The 20,384-nt window shown below is 42.2% G+C and overlaps 1 protein-coding gene across 2 annotated transcripts in view; it reads right to left on the bottom strand.

Annotated features, from left to right (window-relative positions):
* NDFIP1 (Nedd4 family interacting protein 1) overlaps positions 1-20,384 on the bottom strand; it is a 56,185-nt gene that overhangs the window by 11,360 nt on the left and 24,441 nt on the right. For both annotated transcript variants that reach the window (XM_040405954.1, XM_040405946.1), the window contains exons 2-5: positions 12,262-12,349; positions 7,665-7,795; positions 3,521-3,608; positions 1,469-1,593 (exon numbers count right to left, since the gene is read on the bottom strand). In XM_040405954.1, coding sequence (XP_040261888.1) covers positions 1,469-1,593; positions 3,521-3,608; positions 7,665-7,795; positions 12,262-12,349 — 432 coding nt within the window. The remainder of the gene's footprint in view (positions 1-1,468; positions 1,594-3,520; positions 3,609-7,664; positions 7,796-12,261; positions 12,350-20,384) is intronic.

Below are 20,384 nucleotides of genomic sequence, written 5' to 3'. Positions count from 1 at the left end.
CACATGTTGGCGACGGGACCTTAAATAGCTTAAGTTTGGCGCTGGAAATCTCTGTGATAGCTATTTTTGTAGTTTTCAATACTATAGATTTTTGTCAGTGATACAGTGTGGTAAAGCCAAAAGGTGTCACTGTTTAAACCCGGGGGCCCAACCCTTTCAGCACTGGGAACAGCAGCCTAGGACTAGCCTCACCATTAGTAACCACCATGAATGGGGGCACAGCACTCAAGAGACCACCCTCCTGCGCGGCATCGATCCTCACACATAAGGGCTTGTGCATACAACCGTGCTCGGTCGGGGAAACACAGCCCGAGGGTCAGACGATTCTCCCAGACCGATGGCGACTCCTCTAACCCAAACTCACTGCATCAAAGTTTTTATGATCCAGCGAGTTCCCATCTGACTGTGGGTCTATTGTACTGTACTCACATGATGGGAGATGCGGCCAACACACGAGCCGTGTTTAAGGGTACTTTCACACTTGCGGCAGAGAGATCCGGCAAGCAGTTCAGTCGCTGGAACTGCCTGCCGGATCCGTCAAAACGTATGCAAACTGATAGCATTTGCAAGACTGATCAGGATCCTGATCAGTCTTAAAAATGCATTGAAATGCTGGATCTGTCTTTCCGGTGTCATCCGGAAAAACAGATCTGGCATTTATTTTTTTCACATTTTTTCACATTTTTTCCGGTCTGCGCATGCAGGCATTTTGAATGCCGGATCCGGCACTAGTACATTCCTATGGAAAAAAAAATGCCGGCATTCAGGCAAGTGTTCCGTTTTTTTGGCTTGAGATAAAACCGTAGCATGCTGCGGTATTATCTCTGTCCTGAACAGTCAAAAAGACTGAACTGAAGACATCCTGAATGGATTGCTCTCCATTCAGAATGCGTGGGGCTAAAACTGATCAATTATTTTCCAGTGTAGAGCCCCTGGGACGGAACTCTATGCCGGAAAAGAAAACCACAAGTGTGAATGTACCCTTAGAGGACCAAGAATGGTTGTGTGCATGAGCCCTAAAGGTTGACTGCACAGACCACACAATGTTGGCTGACAGCAGCATAGACCACGCGTTACAGTAGTGGTTCTAACACTTTCTTCATGGAGCAAACAAATGCTATTGAGATTATTGTGTCAGCCAATTACTTTACATGATTGAAATATTTATCCATCTAATGATGTGACTCAAGGGTTTATTATTTCCCCTTATTTGCGTAGAGGAAATTATATCTACCATTCTCCAAATATCTGGATGACACCTGTGAGCTGTGATTGGCTGAAAGTTAATTTAATGCCAATGTATTAATGTGTTAATTATCCTCTGGATGTGTCACCAAAACTGTCATCAGTAAAATCCAGAAGGCAGAAGAGCAGGGATGGTGACAACTATCAATGAGGTGCTGCATTTGTTAACGTGACTCCAGGTAACAGTCCTTTGGCTTTAGCCATCAGATGAGAAAATACTTACTCGGACAATTAAGATCCATTTAATCAAGGAGAGGCCAAATCCAGAAATGGCCCCATACCTTCCTGCTGCTGAAGTTGTAAGACAGAATGAGAGGAAGAATCCAATCCAGTTAAACAGGAACGCCACTGTTAAAGAGAAACGCACACTTGTTACATTAGGTTTTATGATAAGCAATGCTTAAAGTGGGTGTACAGGGTTAAGGAGCTGCTTTTATATTTCAGAAAAATTAGCACACCTGTCCATGGGCTGTGTCCTATTGTAGTTCAACCCATTCACTAGAAAGCAGCTGAACTACAATACCAGACACTGCCAATGGAGGGATGTGGCACTGATTCCGGGGGAAAACCCTCCTTGTTAATTCTGAAAACCCCATTAAATATTAGTAATTAAAGGGACTATCCAACAAACGTCATTTATCACCTATATACATTTGGACTCCCAGTGATCCCGAGAACGGGGGTCTCAAAGTCCTCTCTCCGAATGGAGCAGTAGTGGGCTTGCCAGTCCACCACTAAATTTATTTCTATGGGGCTGACATTGTCACCTACATCAGTCCCATAGAAGTGAAGGGAGCAGTGGACCAACATGCCCACTACCATTCCACTCAGGCAGGGCACTCTGGGACCCTATTCTCTAGAAAGAATCGGAAGCCTGGGATGAGTCATATCAGTCTCACTATAATGGGGTCCATGGGGGTTACCGTTAGGCTACCTGCACACGTTGCAGATTAAATGTGATTTTTCTGTGTGGATTCTCGTACAGAAAAACCACAGTGTAATACAGTACTAGCAAAGTGTATGAGATAAGACAAATGTTTTGTAAACTGTGCTTTTTTGTTTCATGCAGAAATTGACCTGCCATGTGGATTTTGAAATCTGCAGCATGTGAATTATGTTTACGATTTTAGGTGCGGATATCATACCTTTTAATGGAAGGGGGAGATCAGTGGAAAAACAGCATCAAATCTGCACCAAAAATGGTAGGAAACACATGAGGTTTTGGTGCATAAACCTGCACCAGTTTGCAGGTAGCCATCACAGGCTGCAGTACTGTGCCCAGTCTTTAGAAGACAAGAGCAGATCAGCACTACATTCTTATTAGTATTAGATAACCCCAATGGAGACCGACACTAATGCAGTGCTCATTGCCCAAATAGAGAACAAATTGCTCAGCACTCACCATCTCTTTTTTTCCCCCTCTTTATTCACATTAGTCCATTAAAAAACACTTTGCAGCAGTCAAACATTAGTGGCTTCCTCCCCAGAGATCTAGCACAGCAGCCATTTCACATCACGACTGACGGTTCAATCCGGGGTCTCCTGGATGCAGAAGCAACTGAATTAGGCTACTTTCACACTGGCGTTTGGCTTTCCGTTTGTGAGATCCGTTCAGGGCTCTCACAAGCGGTCCAAAACGGATCAGTTTTGCCCTAATGCATTCTGAATGGAAAAGGATCCGCTCAGAATTCATCAGTTTGCCTCCGTTCTGTCTCCATTCTGCTCTGGAGGCGGACACCAAAACGCTGCCTACAGCGTTTTGGTGTCCGTCTGACGAAACTGAGCCAAACAGATCCGTTCTGACACACAATGTAAGTCAATGGGGACGGATCAGTTTTCACTGACACAATAGAAAACTGATCCGTCCTCCATTGACTTTCAATGGTGTTAAAGATAATACAAACGGATCCATTCTGAACTGATGCAGACGGTTGTATTATCTGAAAGGATCCGTCTGTGCAGATCCATGACGGATCCGCACCAAACGCGAGTGTGAAAGTAGCCTAAAGTGTCGCATGTGATGTGAAACAGCAGTCGTGCTGGATCTCTGGGATGCAAGTCTGCTAATGTCTGACTGCTGCAAAGTCACACTCCCTGAATAGGTGCTAAATGTTAGATCGCTTGGGGTATGATCACTGGGGCCCCCAGTGAGAACGGGGTCCCTGAGTGCCGTCAATGGAGCAGTAGTGCATATGTTGATGTAGAGAGTCAGTCCATTCAGAGAGGGGACTCGGGGACAGGAAGAAGAATGTTACATTTTAATTAATATACTTACTAAAAAACGTGAGCATAAATATTCCATCGTTTCCTATCCTGAGCTGGTCTGCATCATCAAAATCATCCCTTGCCACAAAATCGTCATCCTGTCACATATAAAGAGTAATTTATTAGAACAAAATGGGGATCCAATGGAGATGTCAACACCAGTTTATGATAATGGCGCATGTGGCATTATTTATCTGGTGCACTAGACATGCCATTCATATTTATCCTCCTTACCACTCCTCGTGGCTTTTACAGGCTAGGGCAGCACTAAAGCCCGCCCATCAGTGCCGGTGACGTCACCAGCCCCATGGAGAGCCCAGTTCGTCACTGGAACTCCAGAAAATGCCTTTGCCCTGTGCGATTTAGTGCAGGGCAAAGGAGATCACCGGAGCATGAACTGCTCCGATGCTCAAGTCAGGGGGGCTGCCTGGGTGAAAATGGGGATATGTCCCTTTTAATACTGATGATCTATCCTCAGGACAGGTCATCAATCGGTGGAAGTCCGCCACCCAGCACCCCCAACGATCAGCTGTATGAAGGGACAGTGTGCGTGCAGTCTCCCGTCTCTGCTCGCCATTGACATAGCAGGAGCGAACAGAAAGAGAGAAGGGAGACTGCGTGCTCCATCCCTTCATACAGCTGATTGGCGGGGTGCCTTGTGTTGGACCCTCGCCGATCTGATACTGATCACCTGTCCTGAGGATATTTCATTATTAAAACCCCAGAGAACCCTTTTAACCACTCTCTTAGTCCTTTTGAACTGCCCATAACAAGTGCAAATCAAAGATATGGAAATTTTTCTGCGCTCCCTATTACTTTTGTTAAGTGATCATGAGGGGGTGAAGGATCGACCATTAATGCAATCTATCATACATTATGTTGGCAGCAGATTCCCTATTACAAGGGGAGATGTGCTGCCAATTAGCGAGCGATTCTGCTGGCACATAAACGATGTGAGCAGCCGACAAATTCCAAGAACATTGGGGCAGGTTTTTAAACAAAATGTGCCAAAATTCTGGCAAACATAGCATACCCCACATTTGTTAGGGTTTTTTTTAGATACTTTTTTCGGGGGGTTGGCTTATCAAAAATTGGCGTGACTTTACAAGATGCAACAAAATTACGCCAAAAGGTAACTCAACAAGTTAACTATTTAGACAATTCGTTTAGAGGGGGGGTTGGCCGGGACAGCTAAACTTAATTCTTGCACTTGCACACTATATTATTTGCCACGGAGCACATAGGGGGAATTTACCATATCATTTCTAGCACTTTTGTGCACAAAATGTTGGTGCACATTATTTCTACCCCAAAATGTGCAACTGTTTGCACTTTTACACCAAGCTTGCCAAATTTCTGAAAAGGGATTAGTGTGAGGGAGAGTGGCCTTCTGTGACCCAGCAAATTTAGTGTAATTTGAGGTGTTTGCCTCTGAATAAATTAGGCGCATCTCACTACAGCGCAAAGTAGCTAAAGACTGATATATAAAACGCCAATCTTGATAAAGTTGTGCAGTTTTTAGCTTCATTCCCCAGTTTAGCCTGGCATTATGTTATTATACGAAAGGCTTTCTTCTTGCTATTATCTAGTAACCATACAACCTCTTTATGGTCTGAGAAATCTGATGTGTACCACTTGTCATCTAAGGGTCCATTCACACAACTGCAAAATGGGTGCGGAACAGGTGCGGACCCATTCATTTTCAAAGGGGCTGGAATGTGCTTTCCACGTTCGCACTTCCGGATCCGCAAAAAATAAATAGAACATGTCCTATTCTTGTCCGCAATTGCGGACAAGAAAAGGTATTTTCTATGAGAGTGCTGGCAATGTGCGGTCCGCAAAATACGGAACGCACATTGCCGATGTCCGTGTTTTGCGGATCCGCAAAACACATGCGGACATGTGAATGGACCCTTAGAGTAAAAAATGACAATCTTTACAACTATTACCAACGAATATTGTACTGTGTCCTTATATAGGGTTACTAAACCATTACTGCTGTAGTCTAAAAGACACTGAATTTTCTACAGCTACACATAAAAAAAGCAGTAAAGAACTAGCAGGCATTATGCCATGTGTAAAAAAGGACTTGTCATACCTCCAGTGATAGAGGGAAGAAATCATCAAAAGTATCCAGTCTTTCTCTGAGCTGAGTGAGCGCAGAAGATTTCAAGGGAAAAAGAGTGCAACAAATGTTCAACATGCAATGGAGGATGCATCACTACTGGAGTATAGGTGCTCTCTATAGGGGAATCCACTGGGGGAGGCTATCTCACGTGGATGATCTGGGCATTCAAGGGTTTCAAGAACAAAGTGCTACTAGGGGTGTCCTTTTGTTGAAATCGGATACAAAATCCTGAAGCTGGACAAACACATGAGATAACCGTCGGCCAAAAAGGCATGTATTTTTGAGTGGGTTATGGAAGAACAACTGGATTGGGGATCATGTTGAAATTCAACATGCCAAATTTTCAATATTTCTATTAGGCCTCCTCACTGCTATGTACTCTGACTGTACAGAGAGGGAATATAATTAAATGTAGACGTTAATGCCTATTTTTGCCCCACCCAAATGAATATAGACTCTGATTTTGAAGCCAATTTGCGTATATTTACTAATGTGAATGCATCTAGACCTGCTGGTAAATTTCACCAAATTTGTTGCAATTTGGCGAATAAAGCTTTAGAAGCATTTACTGAACCTAATTTGACAAGGGGGCATAAATAGCCATAAAGGAGCATGGCTTTGTGTGAAAGGGACATTGCCCAAATAAAATTCTGTTACAAAGTAAATGAACCAATCATTGGTATAACGTTGCCAAAAGGGTCTGTCCCTAGGCCACATTTATCATCCAGCCTGAGCTCCTGTGATAAATCTGGTGGATATCTAGACAGCCTGTCTAGGATTAATATATCTTCCATGTTAGAATTGTTTTAAAGGAGTTATCCCATGAGTAATATAAACAATCAAAATCATATAGTACATGACAATCTCTTTCTAGAAAACCTAGAACCAGCCCTATACCTCCATGGATCCAGAGATTGCTCTGCTAGATTTATATCAAATGGACAGCTTAAGAGGAGTGTCTTTTGTATTGCAGCTCAGGGGGTGTGTCCATGCTCTGCCTATCACAGCTCAGGAGGCAGCTGAAGGATCAAACTGAGCATGTGCGGCCTTCTCAGTGAGCAGGTCAAAGAAATAAAAAATTCAAAAGAAGAAACAGCAGGTGGTGCAATACAGATACCTTTTATTGAATAAGGCTACTTTCACACTAGTGTTTTTACTGGATCCGGCAGGGATCAGCAAAATCGCTTCCGTTACTGATAATACAACCGTCTGCATCCGTAATGAACGGATCCGGTTGTATTGTCTTTAACATTGCCAAGACTGATCAGTCATGAACTCCATTGAAAGTCAATGGGGGACAGATCCATTTTCTATTGTGTCAGAGTTAAACGGCTCAGTCCCCACTGACTTGCATTGTGGGTCATGACGGATCCGTCTTTCTCCGCATCCTATGACGGAAAGAAAAATGCAGCATGCTACTGTTTGCTCTCCGTTATGAGAACGCAACCAAACGGAATGCATTTTGGAGCATTCCGTTCTGTTCAGTTATGTTTTGTCCCCCTTGACAATGAAAGGGGACAAAACGGAAGCGTTTTTCTCCAGTACTTAGATCCTATGACGGATCTTAATACCGGAAAATAGAAACAATAGTGTGAAAGTAGCCTAACTCAGTGTCTATGCTAAAATTTTAATTACATGCAATAACAAAAGTATTCAGATCCAGGTTCTGGTTTGAAAACTGTAGACTATTATTGGTGGGACAACCCCTTTAAGTAAATTTCCAATTTTGAGTACCTTCAGTTCAACATGTGGAGCACATGGAAAATCTGTTCCTGTTTTCTTGGTTTCGCTGGCAAAAAAAACTGGAAAAGATCAAGGGCTGATCCCTTTTGCACGTGCAGGGAGGAGCCTCCTGGAACCTGTGGTGCTACCGGGCTATATCAATGACCAATTCATGCTGCATTTTGCTGATTTAACCAAAGCAGCAAATATCTGATAGGAGTATTGTATTGTATAAGGATTCCAGATATTCAGAATTCTAGAAACTATGAGCCAGTACAAGAAAGAATTAGAACACGAGACTTACTCTTCCAGTAACCAGGGGTATTGTGGCTTCTGCCTTAGTCCTCTCTGCTTCATCATAACTAGGGAGCGATGTTGCCACATTGTATGATGGTGGTTTGGGAAATCCAGGCTCATCTTTGTAGTCAAAAAATGCTGTGATAAAATAAAAGGAAACACTTTCTTTTAATAACACAATATTAGTACATTCATGCCAATAGATAAAAGCCATTTAAAATATGTCATGCAGTCAAATATAAAGGTGTCATTAATGTGAAGTGCCACCGCTATAGTAAGTAGTAAGAGCTGAAAATTGAATACAACACTCCAAAGGTATATTAAAGAGGACTTTGCAGACAGCATGTTATAGAGCTAAAGAAGCTGAGCAAATTGATATATAGTTTTGTGAGAAAATATTCAGTGATTAATAGCATTTTCTGTGTAAGGTGCATTCAAATTACCATAAGTGTTAAAAGCACCCTAGGTGTGTATACATAGATAGCTGTCAGTCACTGATAGTTGTACATAGGAAAGGTGTTATCAGTGATTGATAGCATTCTTTCTGTAAGTGTATATACATAGCTAGCTGTACACAGGGGAGGTGTCATCAGTGATTGATGGCATTCTCTGTGTAAGTGTATATACATAGCTCGCTGTACACAGGGGAGGTGTCATCAGTGATTGATAGTATTCTCTGTGTAAGTGTATATACATAGCTAGCTGTACACAGGGGAGGTGTTATCAGTGATTGATGGCATTCTCTGTGTAAGTGTATATACATAGCTCGCTGTACACAGGGGAGGTGTCATCAGTGATTGATAGTATTCTCTGTGTAAGTGTGTATACATAGCTAGCTGTACACAGGGGAGGTGTTATCAGTGATTGATAGCATTCTCTGTGTAAGTGTATATACATAGCTAGCTGTACACAGGGGAGGTGTTATCAGTGATTGATAGTATTCTCTGTGTAAGTGTATATACATAGATAGCTGTCAGTCACTGATAGCTGTACATGGGGAGGTGTTATCAGTGATTGATAGTATTCTCTGTGTAAGTGTATATACATAGCTAGCTGTACACAGGGGAGGTGTCATTAGTGATTGATAGCATTCTCTGTGTAAGTGTATATACATAGCTAGCTGTACACAGGGGAGGTGTTATCAGTGATTGATAGCATTCTCTGTGTAAGTGTATATACATAGCTAGCTATACACAGGAGAGGTGTCATCAGTGATTGATAGCATTCTCTGTGTAAGTGTATATACATAGCTCGCTGTACACGGGGGAGGTGTCATCAGTGATTGATGGCATTCTCTGTGTAAGTGTATATACATAGCTAGCTGTACACAGGAGAGGTGTCATCAGTGATTGATAGCATTCTCTGTGTAAGTGTGTATACATAGCTAGCTGTACACAGGGGAGGTGTTATCAGTGATTGATAGCATTCTCTGTGTAAGTGTGTATACATAGCTAGCTGTACACAGTAAGGTGTTATCAGTGATTGATAGTATTCTCTGTGTAAGTGTATATACATAGCTAGCTGTACACAGGGGAGGTGTCATCAGTGATTGATGGCATTCTCTGTGTAAGTGTATATACATAGCTAGCTGTACACAGCGGAGGTGTTATCAGTGATTGATGGCATTCTCTGTGTAAGTGTATATACATAGCTAGCTGTACACTGGGGAGGTGTCATCAGTGATTGATAGCATTCTCTGTGTAAGTGTATATACATAGCTAGCTGTACACAGGGAAGGTGTTATCAGTGATTGATAGCATTCTCTGTGTAAGTGTATATACATAGCTAGCTATACACAGGGGAGGTGTTATCAGTGATTGATAGTATTCTCTGTGTAAGTGTATATACATAGCTAGCTGTACACAGGAGAGGTGTTATCAGTGATTGATAGCATTCTCTGTGTAAGTGTATATACATAGCTAGCTATACACAGGGGAGGTGTTATCAGTGATTGATGGCATTCTCTGTGTAAGTGTATATACATAGCTAGCTGTACACAGGGGAGGTGTTATCAGTGATTGATAGTATTCTCTGTGTAAGTGTATATACATAGATAGCTGTCAGTCACTGATAGCTGTACATGGGGAGGTGTTATCAGTGATTGATAGTATTCTCTGTGTAAGTGTATATACATAGCTAGCTGTACACAGGGGAGGTGTTATCAGTGATTGATAGTATTCTCTGTGTAAGTGTATATACATAGATAGCTGTCAGTCACTGATAGTTGTACACTGGGGAGGTGTCATCAGTGATTGATAGCATTCTCTGTGTAAGTGTATATACATAGCTAGCTATACACAGGGGAGGTGTTATCAGTGATTGATGGCATTCTCTGTGTAAGTGTATATACATAGCTAGCTGTACACAGGGGAGGTGTTATCAGTGATTGATAGTATTCTCTGTGTAAGTGTATATACATAGATAGCTGTCAGTCACTGATAGCTGTACATGGGGAGGTGTTATCAGTGATTGATAGTATTCTCTGTGTAAGTGTATATACATAGCTAGCTGTACACAGGGGAGGTGTTATCAGTGATTGATAGCATTCTCTGTGTAAGTGTATATACATAGATTGCTGTCAGTCACTGATCGTTGTACACGGGGGAGGTGTTATCACTGATTGATAGCATTCACTGTGTAAGTGTGTACACAAATAGCTGTCAGTCACTAATAGTTGTACACAGGGAGGTAATATATATATATATATATATATATATATATATATATATATATAGACAGAGAGAGAGAGAGAGAGAGCTCAGTCACTACAAGTTTTATTTGACTCCAGTGAGACTCTATAGGATGGGCCGTTCCTCCTTTACGCAATGTCATTGATGCTCATACCCTAGATCAGATTTCTGGCATACATTTTGCAATTAGCCTTATGTGTACTCCTCATTAGAGACCACTGCATTAAGGTGGCTGGATCCCAGCCCCCTCACTATTTCTAAATGGAAAGTCATTATTAACTCTGTTATACCTTTTGAGCAAATTACATTTAAACATGGGAAATGCCCCTCAAAATGCCAAAAGGTTTGGGGAGCAGGGTGTGATTAGCCCCTTACTCTATACTAACCACATGCCTTTAGTTCTATCAGGTCCTCGCTCCTTCAGTCTCTTCATACTTAAAAGGGAATGTGTTACCAATTTTTTTTTTCTGCCATGTAAAACCAGACAGCAACACGTATTTTTTTTTGTAATTTGTTTTTAATTTAGGATTATAGATTTTAATTTTATTCTATTTCCCGAACATGATTATGGGGGCGGCCATCTTGTCTGAGATGTTCTTAACAGCATTTAGAATGTATTTGAAGAATTGCTTTACGGCAGCCCCATGGGCCATAGATACAATTATCAGGAGGGAACCTCACTGACTTGTGAGATCACATATTGTGAATGGTGAATCGTGTGTTATCTGTACACAGAGATGCTATCAGTCATTGTAAACGTGCCTGTGATGAGGAGATAACTGCGGTAAAGTGATCTGTACAGACCAACAAGTGGTGCCTATTATTAGGCTTAGTGGACAGTTCGAAAACTGCAGGATTTTATATATTTTTTTGTCTATATAGATACTGACGGGGACCATGAAAAACAAGCACCAAAAATTATATGCAAATGTTCATATAAACATGATTTAAACAATATGTAATTTTCTGATTCCCTTTAAGACTCCAATACAATATGCCTCTTCGTGACCCTTGACTATTCAAATCTACTACTGGAGACACAACGGTCTTTTGGTTATCACTGCAATTTGTGTGCTTAATGTATCCCTCACTTTCTTCTTTGTCACTTACGTTTGTTATGTGGATCACATTTTCTACTGTCATTGTGGTTAGTGTGTGATTTTGTATACCATAAAATACCTTTTATTGATTCTGTCATGTATGTCATGACATTGCTGACAGAATTGTTTGTACCATTTTTACTTGTTCAATAGAATGAGTTTTAAAAATGACAAGTTTTACTGACTCTTTTCCCACAAAACTACACCCCAATCTGCTCCTCCTGCTCTATAACATGCTGCCCGCAGATTGCTCGGCATTAGTGACAGGTTCCCTTTAGGTGTAGCACTCAGTGTCAATGCAGAGTTACGGAGCATGGTTTCTCGTTTTTCCCCTAATATGTCTAGGGAAGTACATCACAGGATTGAATTCTGAGCAGCCAGCAGCTCCACGTGTTAGTGTATAAAGCATAGGTCAGGGTCTTCAACCATTTCTGCCTTCCTATTGGAATACAGATCGACGCCAGCAGAATAGCTAATCCGACCTACAGTTCTATGGTGGGGGAGAAGCGTGGGGACGTGTTATGCTCGGAATTTTACAACCCTTATTTTTATAACCTGTTAATAAATCCACAGTTGTGAAAAATTCTGTTAGGTCCGGATACCATTATTTGCTTTCTGGGGCAGTCAGATGAAATCACTTACACATGATTACACTTTTTGTACTAATCCTTGTGTCTCCTGGTCTCTATGCTGTGTAAGGGCTTTAAAGGCGATCCACTTTTTTTTCCTTTTCTTTTTTTATTAAAGTATTTTTTCAATCTCTTTAGAGATTTTGATGGCCAGTAATTACTATGACATTTTTTATTTTATTCACCTGCATTCTCTCCAGCAATGCTGCTGTATGGAGGTGGAGCATCGGGTGCAGCCTGGGGGTTTTCTACAGGGTCTTCTTCATTCTGTAACTGTAATTAAAGACATCAGTGAGCATAAAGCATTCACAGCTAATTTCAATAGGCAGCCATCAATCTCTAAGCCCAGAATAAGATATTGAAATCAATTACACGTCATATCAGCTTGGCATTGTTGCCCACAAACAGAGCAGCTTGTTGAATGAGACAGGTTTGATTAACCCCTTCCCACCCATGCCACATGAATTAAATGGGTCTCTATGCCACAAGCACAGCGCATTTCGGAATGTGGAAGCGCTGCTTCTGCATTCAGGTGGTTGCTACAGAAGCTCGTGACGTCAATAGCAATATCTCTGGGATGCCCTGAGCAGAGGGGGCGTAGGGGACAGAAGATAATTTGTTCCTCTGCTAACCTGTGCCTCCATAAGAAAATAAAGACTCCAAGTCAAATCTGTAACAAATAAACTAAGTAAAATTAGAAAAAATAAAAACAAATGCCCTTTGCCCCTCAAATAATACATGCCTCACTGTCCCCACACCCACCAGACATTCTGTATGACACACACACTTTCTGAATGGCGATTAGTTGCTCAGGTACTATTAGGCCTCATTCAAATGACAGTGAAAAATGTTTAGAACTATTGCAGTCTATGGTTGTTTTTTTTAATGGCCAGTGAATAGCGGCTACCGGAAAAAAAAAAAAGCGTCCTATCTGTGCTGTTTCACGGCCAGACAGACCCCATTGAAAGCAATAGGACTGGTTTTAAGGATGTTTAGACAGAAGTACAACTGTCTAACAACTGTTTAAAAGATAAACTAGGCAAAAACGGCCTTTCGGGGTTAAATAAAAACAAAAAAAAATAACTCCCATTATCTACTTGCACCCCATAGAGACTAGGGATGAGCGAATCATAAATCCGCATAAAACTTTGTTTCAATACTGTATGGAGCGAGTGCTCTGTACGGTATTAGAATGTTTTGGCTGCGAAGAGCCGAAGTTATTTCTTCATGAAGACTTCGCACAAAAACTTCATAAATTAATTTGTACTGTAAAAAACCATTTCCCGAACTCGGGATATAATAAGTATGGGGGGGGGGGGCCTTAATATATACTGTGGGCACTGCAGGGGTTGGAATAAAAAAATAAAATAAAAAACAAAAAAAACACATGCAGCTGTTTTTAATGGCCATTTTAATGAACTTTAAAACTGACCGTGTATGTTGTGATGAATGTACCCTTTATATGCAGAAAGAAGCTAAGAGAGGGAGATACATTATAAACTGAAATAGGGTTTTTTGTTTTCAGTGATAACTCTGTGACTATATCAGTATGCAAAAGAGAATTAGATAAATCATTTTTGGAGTAAACATAATTTATTGATAAAAATTGCCTTCATTTTTGTCACCTCTGGATAACTTCCTAGCAGGGCAACATCATGCAGAAAACTTTAGACAGAATTCAAGGGCCTTTTGACATGAGCAAAGGATTGGGTACTCATTGGGAATGAACATATAACTATGACCACATGTTCCTGATAATTGACCTCTGCATGTATAGGTGCTGCTGATCACCCCACAAACCATCCATCAAACAGTCAATCATCAGTATTGTTCACGCTGCACCAAAATGTATCTTCATTTGTCAGCAGCACATCACTCGGTGTAAACAATGGATCTGTATAGGGACAAGTGATAAGGATGATCGCTGTACATGTAAAGGCAGCTCAGATGAGAGGGCAATGATCGGGAATGAACATCCTCATGTAGGAGCACCCTAGAACAGGCATCCTCAAACTGCGGCCCTCCAGCTGTTGCAAAACTAAAACTCCCAGCATGCCCAAACAGCCTACAGGTATCATCAGCCTACAGCAGGGCATTGTGGGAGTTGTAGTTTTACAACAGCTGGAGGGCCGCAGTTTGAGGATGCCTGCCCTAGAAGAATGTACAGAGTATGTGGAAGGCACAGATTGGCTCCAGATGCGTTCAGGGTGCATTCAGTGAAACTCGCACCATTTTGCAAGCATTTTCAGTCATTTTTTTCTGCGATTGCGTTCAGTTTTTTCCGCGTGGGTGCAATGCATTTTGATGCGTTTTTCACGCGTGTGATAAAAAACAGAAGGTCAACAAACAACATCTCTTAGCAACGATCAGTGAAAATGCATTGCATCCGCACTTACTTCGCTCATGTACACAGACCGATTGAAATGAATGGGCCAGGATTCAGTGCGGGTGCTATGCGTTCACGTCAAGCATTGCACCCGCGTGGAAAACTCGCTTGTGTGAAAAGGGCCTAAGGCTCCATTTACATCTGCCCTAGAGGCTTTAGCCTATATTCCACTCAATTTACAGGTAAAACAGAACTGCATACAGAGCTATTAGTCCCATTAATATGACCTCGGCAGAACCCAGTGGACCCCAATAACTGTAAATAGGGCCCATTGCACAGTGAGCACCTATGATTGTGGATGTGCTATATATGGAATATATAGTAGAAAATGAGAACACATGAATACCGCCAAAAGTATATCATACATAAGGCTACTTTCACAATTGAGTTGTTGTTTTCTGGTATTGACATCTGGTAGAGGATCTCAGTACCGGGAAAAAAAGTTTCCGTTTAGTCCTCATGCATCTGAATGGAAAGAGATCCGGTCAGGATACATCAGGATGTCTTCCGTTCCGGCAGCAATCCGTTTTGTCACCGGACACAAAACTGCTGCAAGCTGTGGTTTTGTGTCCGGTCAAAAGAAAACTGAAAGAAAAACGATTCGTTACTAAAAACAATGTGAGTCAATGGTGACGGATCTGTTACCCATTGACTTTCAATGTATTTAGTGACTGATCTGTTTCCGTTTTGTTTCATTTCAGTATTGAGAATGCAAGTGTGAAACAGGCCTAAATTGAGTTAAAAATCACATTATTTTCTTACAATTCTACACAGTTTTCTAACATGATGCTTTTCCACAACCGCTTCTCTATAAAAGTGTCAGCAGCATTTGCACTTTAACTCATTGTTCCCTGCAGAGCTGTGGCATCTAATATATTATTCAGTAATCTTAGCATTTCATCTGAGAGCACTTGGCTGGTAACGCAACAAAAGCCGTACATCAAGAACCTGTTTCATCATCCCTTACATTATCTAATCTGATGCATTTCCACCAAATATGTTAATGTTAGACAGATGAGGCAGCATAACATGGAGTAAAACCATGCGGAAGCAGCATTGCAAAAGAGCTCTTGGAAAAATAATGGGCGTCATTGATAAAAAGAAATGAAGCTACAAAATGGCAGAAGGATCAGGAAATACAGTCCTGATCAAAAGTTTAAGGCCTCTTTCACACTTGCGTTGTTGGGATCCAGCGTGCACTTCCGTTGCCGGAGGTGCCTGCCGGATCCGGAAAAACGCAAGTGTACTGAAAGCATTTGAAGACGGAACCGTCTTCCAAATGCTTTCAGTGTTACTATGGCACCCAGGACGCTATTAAAGTCCTGGTTGCCATAGTAGGAGCGGGGAGCGGGGGAGCGGTATACTTACAGTCCGTGCAGCTCCCGGGGCGCTCCAGAATGACGTCAGAGCGCCCCATGCACATGGATGACGTGATCCATGTGATCACATGATCCATGCGCTTGGGGCGCCCTGACGTCACTCTGGAGCGCCTCGGGAGCCGCACGGACGGTAAGTATACTGCTCCCCGCTACACTTTACCATGGCTGCCAGGACTTTAGCGTCCCGGCAGCCATGGTAACCACTCTGAAAAAGCTAAATGTCGGCTCCGTCAATGCGCCGAAACATTGTTTAGCTTAAGGCCGGATCCGGATCAATGCCTTCCAATGGGCATTAATTCCGGATCCGGCCTTGCGGCAAGTGTTCCGGATTTTTGGCCGGAGCAAAAAGCGCAGCATGCTGCGGTATTTTCTCCGGCCAAAAAACGTTCCGTTCCGGAACTGAAGACATCCTGATGCATCCTGAACGGATTTCTCTCCATTCAGAATGCATTAGGATAATCCTGATCAGGATTCTTCCGGCATAGAGCCCCGACGACGGAACTCTATGCCGGAAGACAAGAACGCAGGTGTGAAAGAGCCCTTAGACCACTTGAACAATGGCAAAAAAAAACATATTTAGCATGGCTGGATCTTAACAAGGTTCCAAGTAGAGCTTCAACATGCAAGAAGAAGAAATGGGAGTGAGACTAAACATTTTTTGAGCATTCAATTTAATGAAAACAACGAATAAACTGAAACAGGCTGTTTTTCAGCTGATCAAAAGTTTAGGACCACACCTCCCAAAAAAACCTAACCCCTTCCCCCCAAAACAGAAATCCAACTTCCAAACATGAACTCAGTAATGAGTAGCTCCGCCGTTATTGTTTATCACTTCAAAAATTTGTTTCGGCATGCTTGATTCTGCGCATGCGCTCTGAGAGAATGAGGCTCGCCTCCTCAGCACTCCCTCAGTGCGCCTGCCGAAAGAGAAGACTTCATCGGCGCAGGCGCACTGAGGGAGTGCTGAGGAGGCGAGCCTCATTCTCTCAGAGAGCATGCGCCGAATCAAGACAGGCGCGCGATTTTTGAAATGCAGACAGGGCCACCGGAGGAGGATATCGCGGCTGGCCCTGTCAATTAACAGGAGGAGGGGGCGGTTTTTTGCGGCTGCTACCAGCAAGTAGACACCCTACTTGCTGGTAGACAGGTAATTAGCATATTATAAAAGTACATTTTTTGCCTTATCTACAGAACGAAAATGATTAACAACATAATGTATAGATATATCGCAGTATAGGGATTATAAGTACCCCAAAAAAATATATAATTAGTTTAGTGGGGTGACAGAAGCCCTTTAAACTTTTGATCAGGACTGTATGTGGCGCAACCCAAAAGCAACACTTTCCATGAAAGGGTATGGATAAGGTTCTGCTCCTCATTTATATGCAAAGACACAGCTAGAAATGCACAAAGTCAAGTGGGGGCCATAAAGGGTGTCGAGCAGCACAGTGGAATCATGAACAGGCTAAATCATTTCCGCAGCAGAGGCAAGAAACATGAATATATGCACACGTACAAGAAGAATTTCTGATCTTTCTATATAGAGGTCATCAATATCTGACCGGTGGAGGTCTGGCTCCTGCCACCCCCGCAGCTTACCAAGCACAACGTCATCCATTGTATAGCAGCTGTGCTTGTTTTTATAACCTAGCCCCATTCACTCACCAGAGTGCCATGGCCTCCTCAAACTGCAGGGGAGCCAGGCCCCCTACGGATGGGTCATCAATATTAAACACCCAGAAAAAACATTTACTATCATAAATGTCTGATTAGTAGAAACAGACGCCTGGCACTCTTCTGTAGGCAGTGCCCCATTATGCTGGCTCAATGATTTCCACATGGCCATAGAAACATGGGGTTGGGCCATTTACAAAAATTTTTACACCACTTTTTGGCATAAAAAAAAAAAAAAAGTCTCTTTCAAGATCCAGTTTTGCAACTTTTTAAATGTCCATGTCAAAATATTTTCTCACATGAGCATCTTTACGTCATCCTAGCCACTTCGGAGTAGGGAGGGAATAGCAGGGGCGTGACGGGGACCAGGCATGGCCAACAAATTCACTAAGGGTACTTTCACACTAGCGTTATTCTTTTCCGGTATTGAGTTCCGTCCTAGGGGCTCAATACCGTAAAAAACGGATCAGTTTTATCCTAATGCATTCTAAATGGAGAGCAATCCGTTCAGTATGCATCAGGATGTCTTCAGTTCAGTCACTTACGGTATTTGGCCGGATAAAATACCGCAGCATGCTGCAGTATTTTTTCCGTCCAAAATCTTGGAACACTTGCCGGAATGCCGGATCCTGCATTATTTTCCATTGAAATGCATCAATGCCAGATCCGGCACCAAGTATTCCGGAAAAACGGATCCGGCTTTCCGGTCTGCGCATGCGCAGACCTTTAAAAATACAAAAAATAAATGAATAAATGAGGCAAATCCTTCGGCAGCACAGATGGGAAGCAAAGACCGGTGGTAAAACGCCGGCCTTTGTAAATGGCCCTCATAGACTTTACCTGTTAAGGTATGAAATGTACCATATTATTTAGACATCACGCACATGAACGCATGTGTTTTCCAGCGGATCCACATAACACGTATACCAGCCGCCATTTTATTTCTTCTTTCAGTAGAAATGTCCTATCCTTGTCTGCAAAACAAACAAGTATAGGACATACTCTATGAGGCATGGACACACAGATGCTGACAACACACCACCGTCCGCATTTTTTGCTGCCCCATTGAAATTAATGGACCCACATTCGATCCACAAAAAATGTAGATCAGATGAGTAACAAAAGTACAGTCATGTGCATGAGGTCTTAATAAGATACATATACATAGATTCCTGCAAGCTGTGTCATAACTTTGCACCACGCCTGCCAGGCCTCGCAACTACAGTGAGGTGCTAATCCTCTCACTGGAAAGGTGTCATATCGGATATTTGTAGAAAAGTCAAGTATGTGTGATCCCCACACTAAGTAGATGTAACAGTGTTCTCTTTGTATAGATATACTGTATATATAGTCTAACCGGACGTGTTGTTGCTGCCTAACGGAGACAGAAAACATGTAACATATTGTAAGGTGCTATCCGGAATAAATTCTACCTACTCTTCACCAGGGCATATGCCATTGAGGAGATGTTGTTAGATTAGCCAAATATCTAACGTGTACTGGGGCGTCCTGACTCTTCATTGATGGCAGATTGCGAGGGAAAGAAGGATTAGGCAGTTGGATTTAAACATGCCCAAACCTTTTGTTCTTGGTAAGCTGCTGCCATAGCTGTCTGGCAGCTTTTTATTTCCTTCAGATTTATACTTTTTACCATTTATATAATTGAAAAACATTTTAGGGTTAGTTTTACTCTCTTTGGCAATTAATCTCTCTGTCTCTAGTTTGGCTGCTTTTATTTGTTTTTTACATATTCTATTTTTTTCCTTATAGTTTTTCAATGCTTCCTCGCTACCCTCCATTTTTAGTTATTTAAATGCTTTCTTTTTGTCATTTATTGCTTTCTTTACAGTTCTATTTATCCACATTGGTTTTTCTTGTTTCTTAACTCCTTAAGGACACAGCCTTATTTCAACTTAAAGGGTTTCTACCACCTCATTTTGACCTAATTAGCTCTCATATTAATAAAAACGAACTTTTATTAATATGCTAATGAGCCTCTAGGTGCTATGGGGGCGTCTTTTCAGCACCTAGAGGCTCGGTCTACTCACATTGTATGCCGCCCAGCGAGTCCCTCCAGCCCGCCCATCTCCTCTGGAACGCCATCCTCCATCTGAGCCAGTGGACGAATTCTCGCGCCTGCGCGTGCGCGTCTGTATTTGGCGCAGGCGCAGTGAATGTCTGACCGCTCCCTGCAGACATCTCCACTGCGCCTGAGCCGATGACCGAGATGTCTGTCTGACCGCTGCCTGCACATTCACTGCGCCAGCGCCAAATACAGCCGCGCACGGCGCGGGCGCCGAATACAGACGCACACATCGCAGGAGCGAGAATTCGTCCACTGGCTCAGATGGAGGATGGAATTCAAGAGGAGATGGGCGGGCTTAACGGACGAGCGGGGCGGCATACAATGTGAGTAGACCGAGCCTCTAGGTGCTGAAAAGACCTAGAGACTCATTAGCATATTAATAAAAGTTCGTTTTTTTGTGAAACGGATCCACACACAGGTCTGAGAATAGCATTGTTAGGTAGATCAGACACTAGCAGATCACTAGTGTCTGAGAGCCAATTAGGTCAAAATGAGGTGGTAGAAACCCTTTAAGGACCAGGCAATTTTTTGCAAATCTGACCAGTGTCACTTTAAGTAGTGATAACTTTAAAACGCTTTGACTTATCCAGGCCATTCTGAGACAGTTTTTTCGTCACATATTGTACTTCATGACACTGGTAAAACGGAGTAAAAAAAAATCATTTTTATTTATAAAAAAAAAATACAAAGTTTTCCAAAATTTTTTTAAAATTAGCAAATTTCCAAGTTTCAATTTCTCTACTTCTATAATACATAGTAATACCTACAAAAATAGTTATTACT

The sequence above is a fragment of the Bufo bufo genome, chromosome 1 (assembly GCF_905171765.1).
Source record: "Bufo bufo chromosome 1, aBufBuf1.1, whole genome shotgun sequence".
NCBI classification, from domain to species: Eukaryota; Metazoa; Chordata; class Amphibia; order Anura; family Bufonidae; genus Bufo; species Bufo bufo.
Note: the sequence above shows the minus strand (reverse complement) of the source record. Positions and strands in the feature narration are given on the sequence as shown.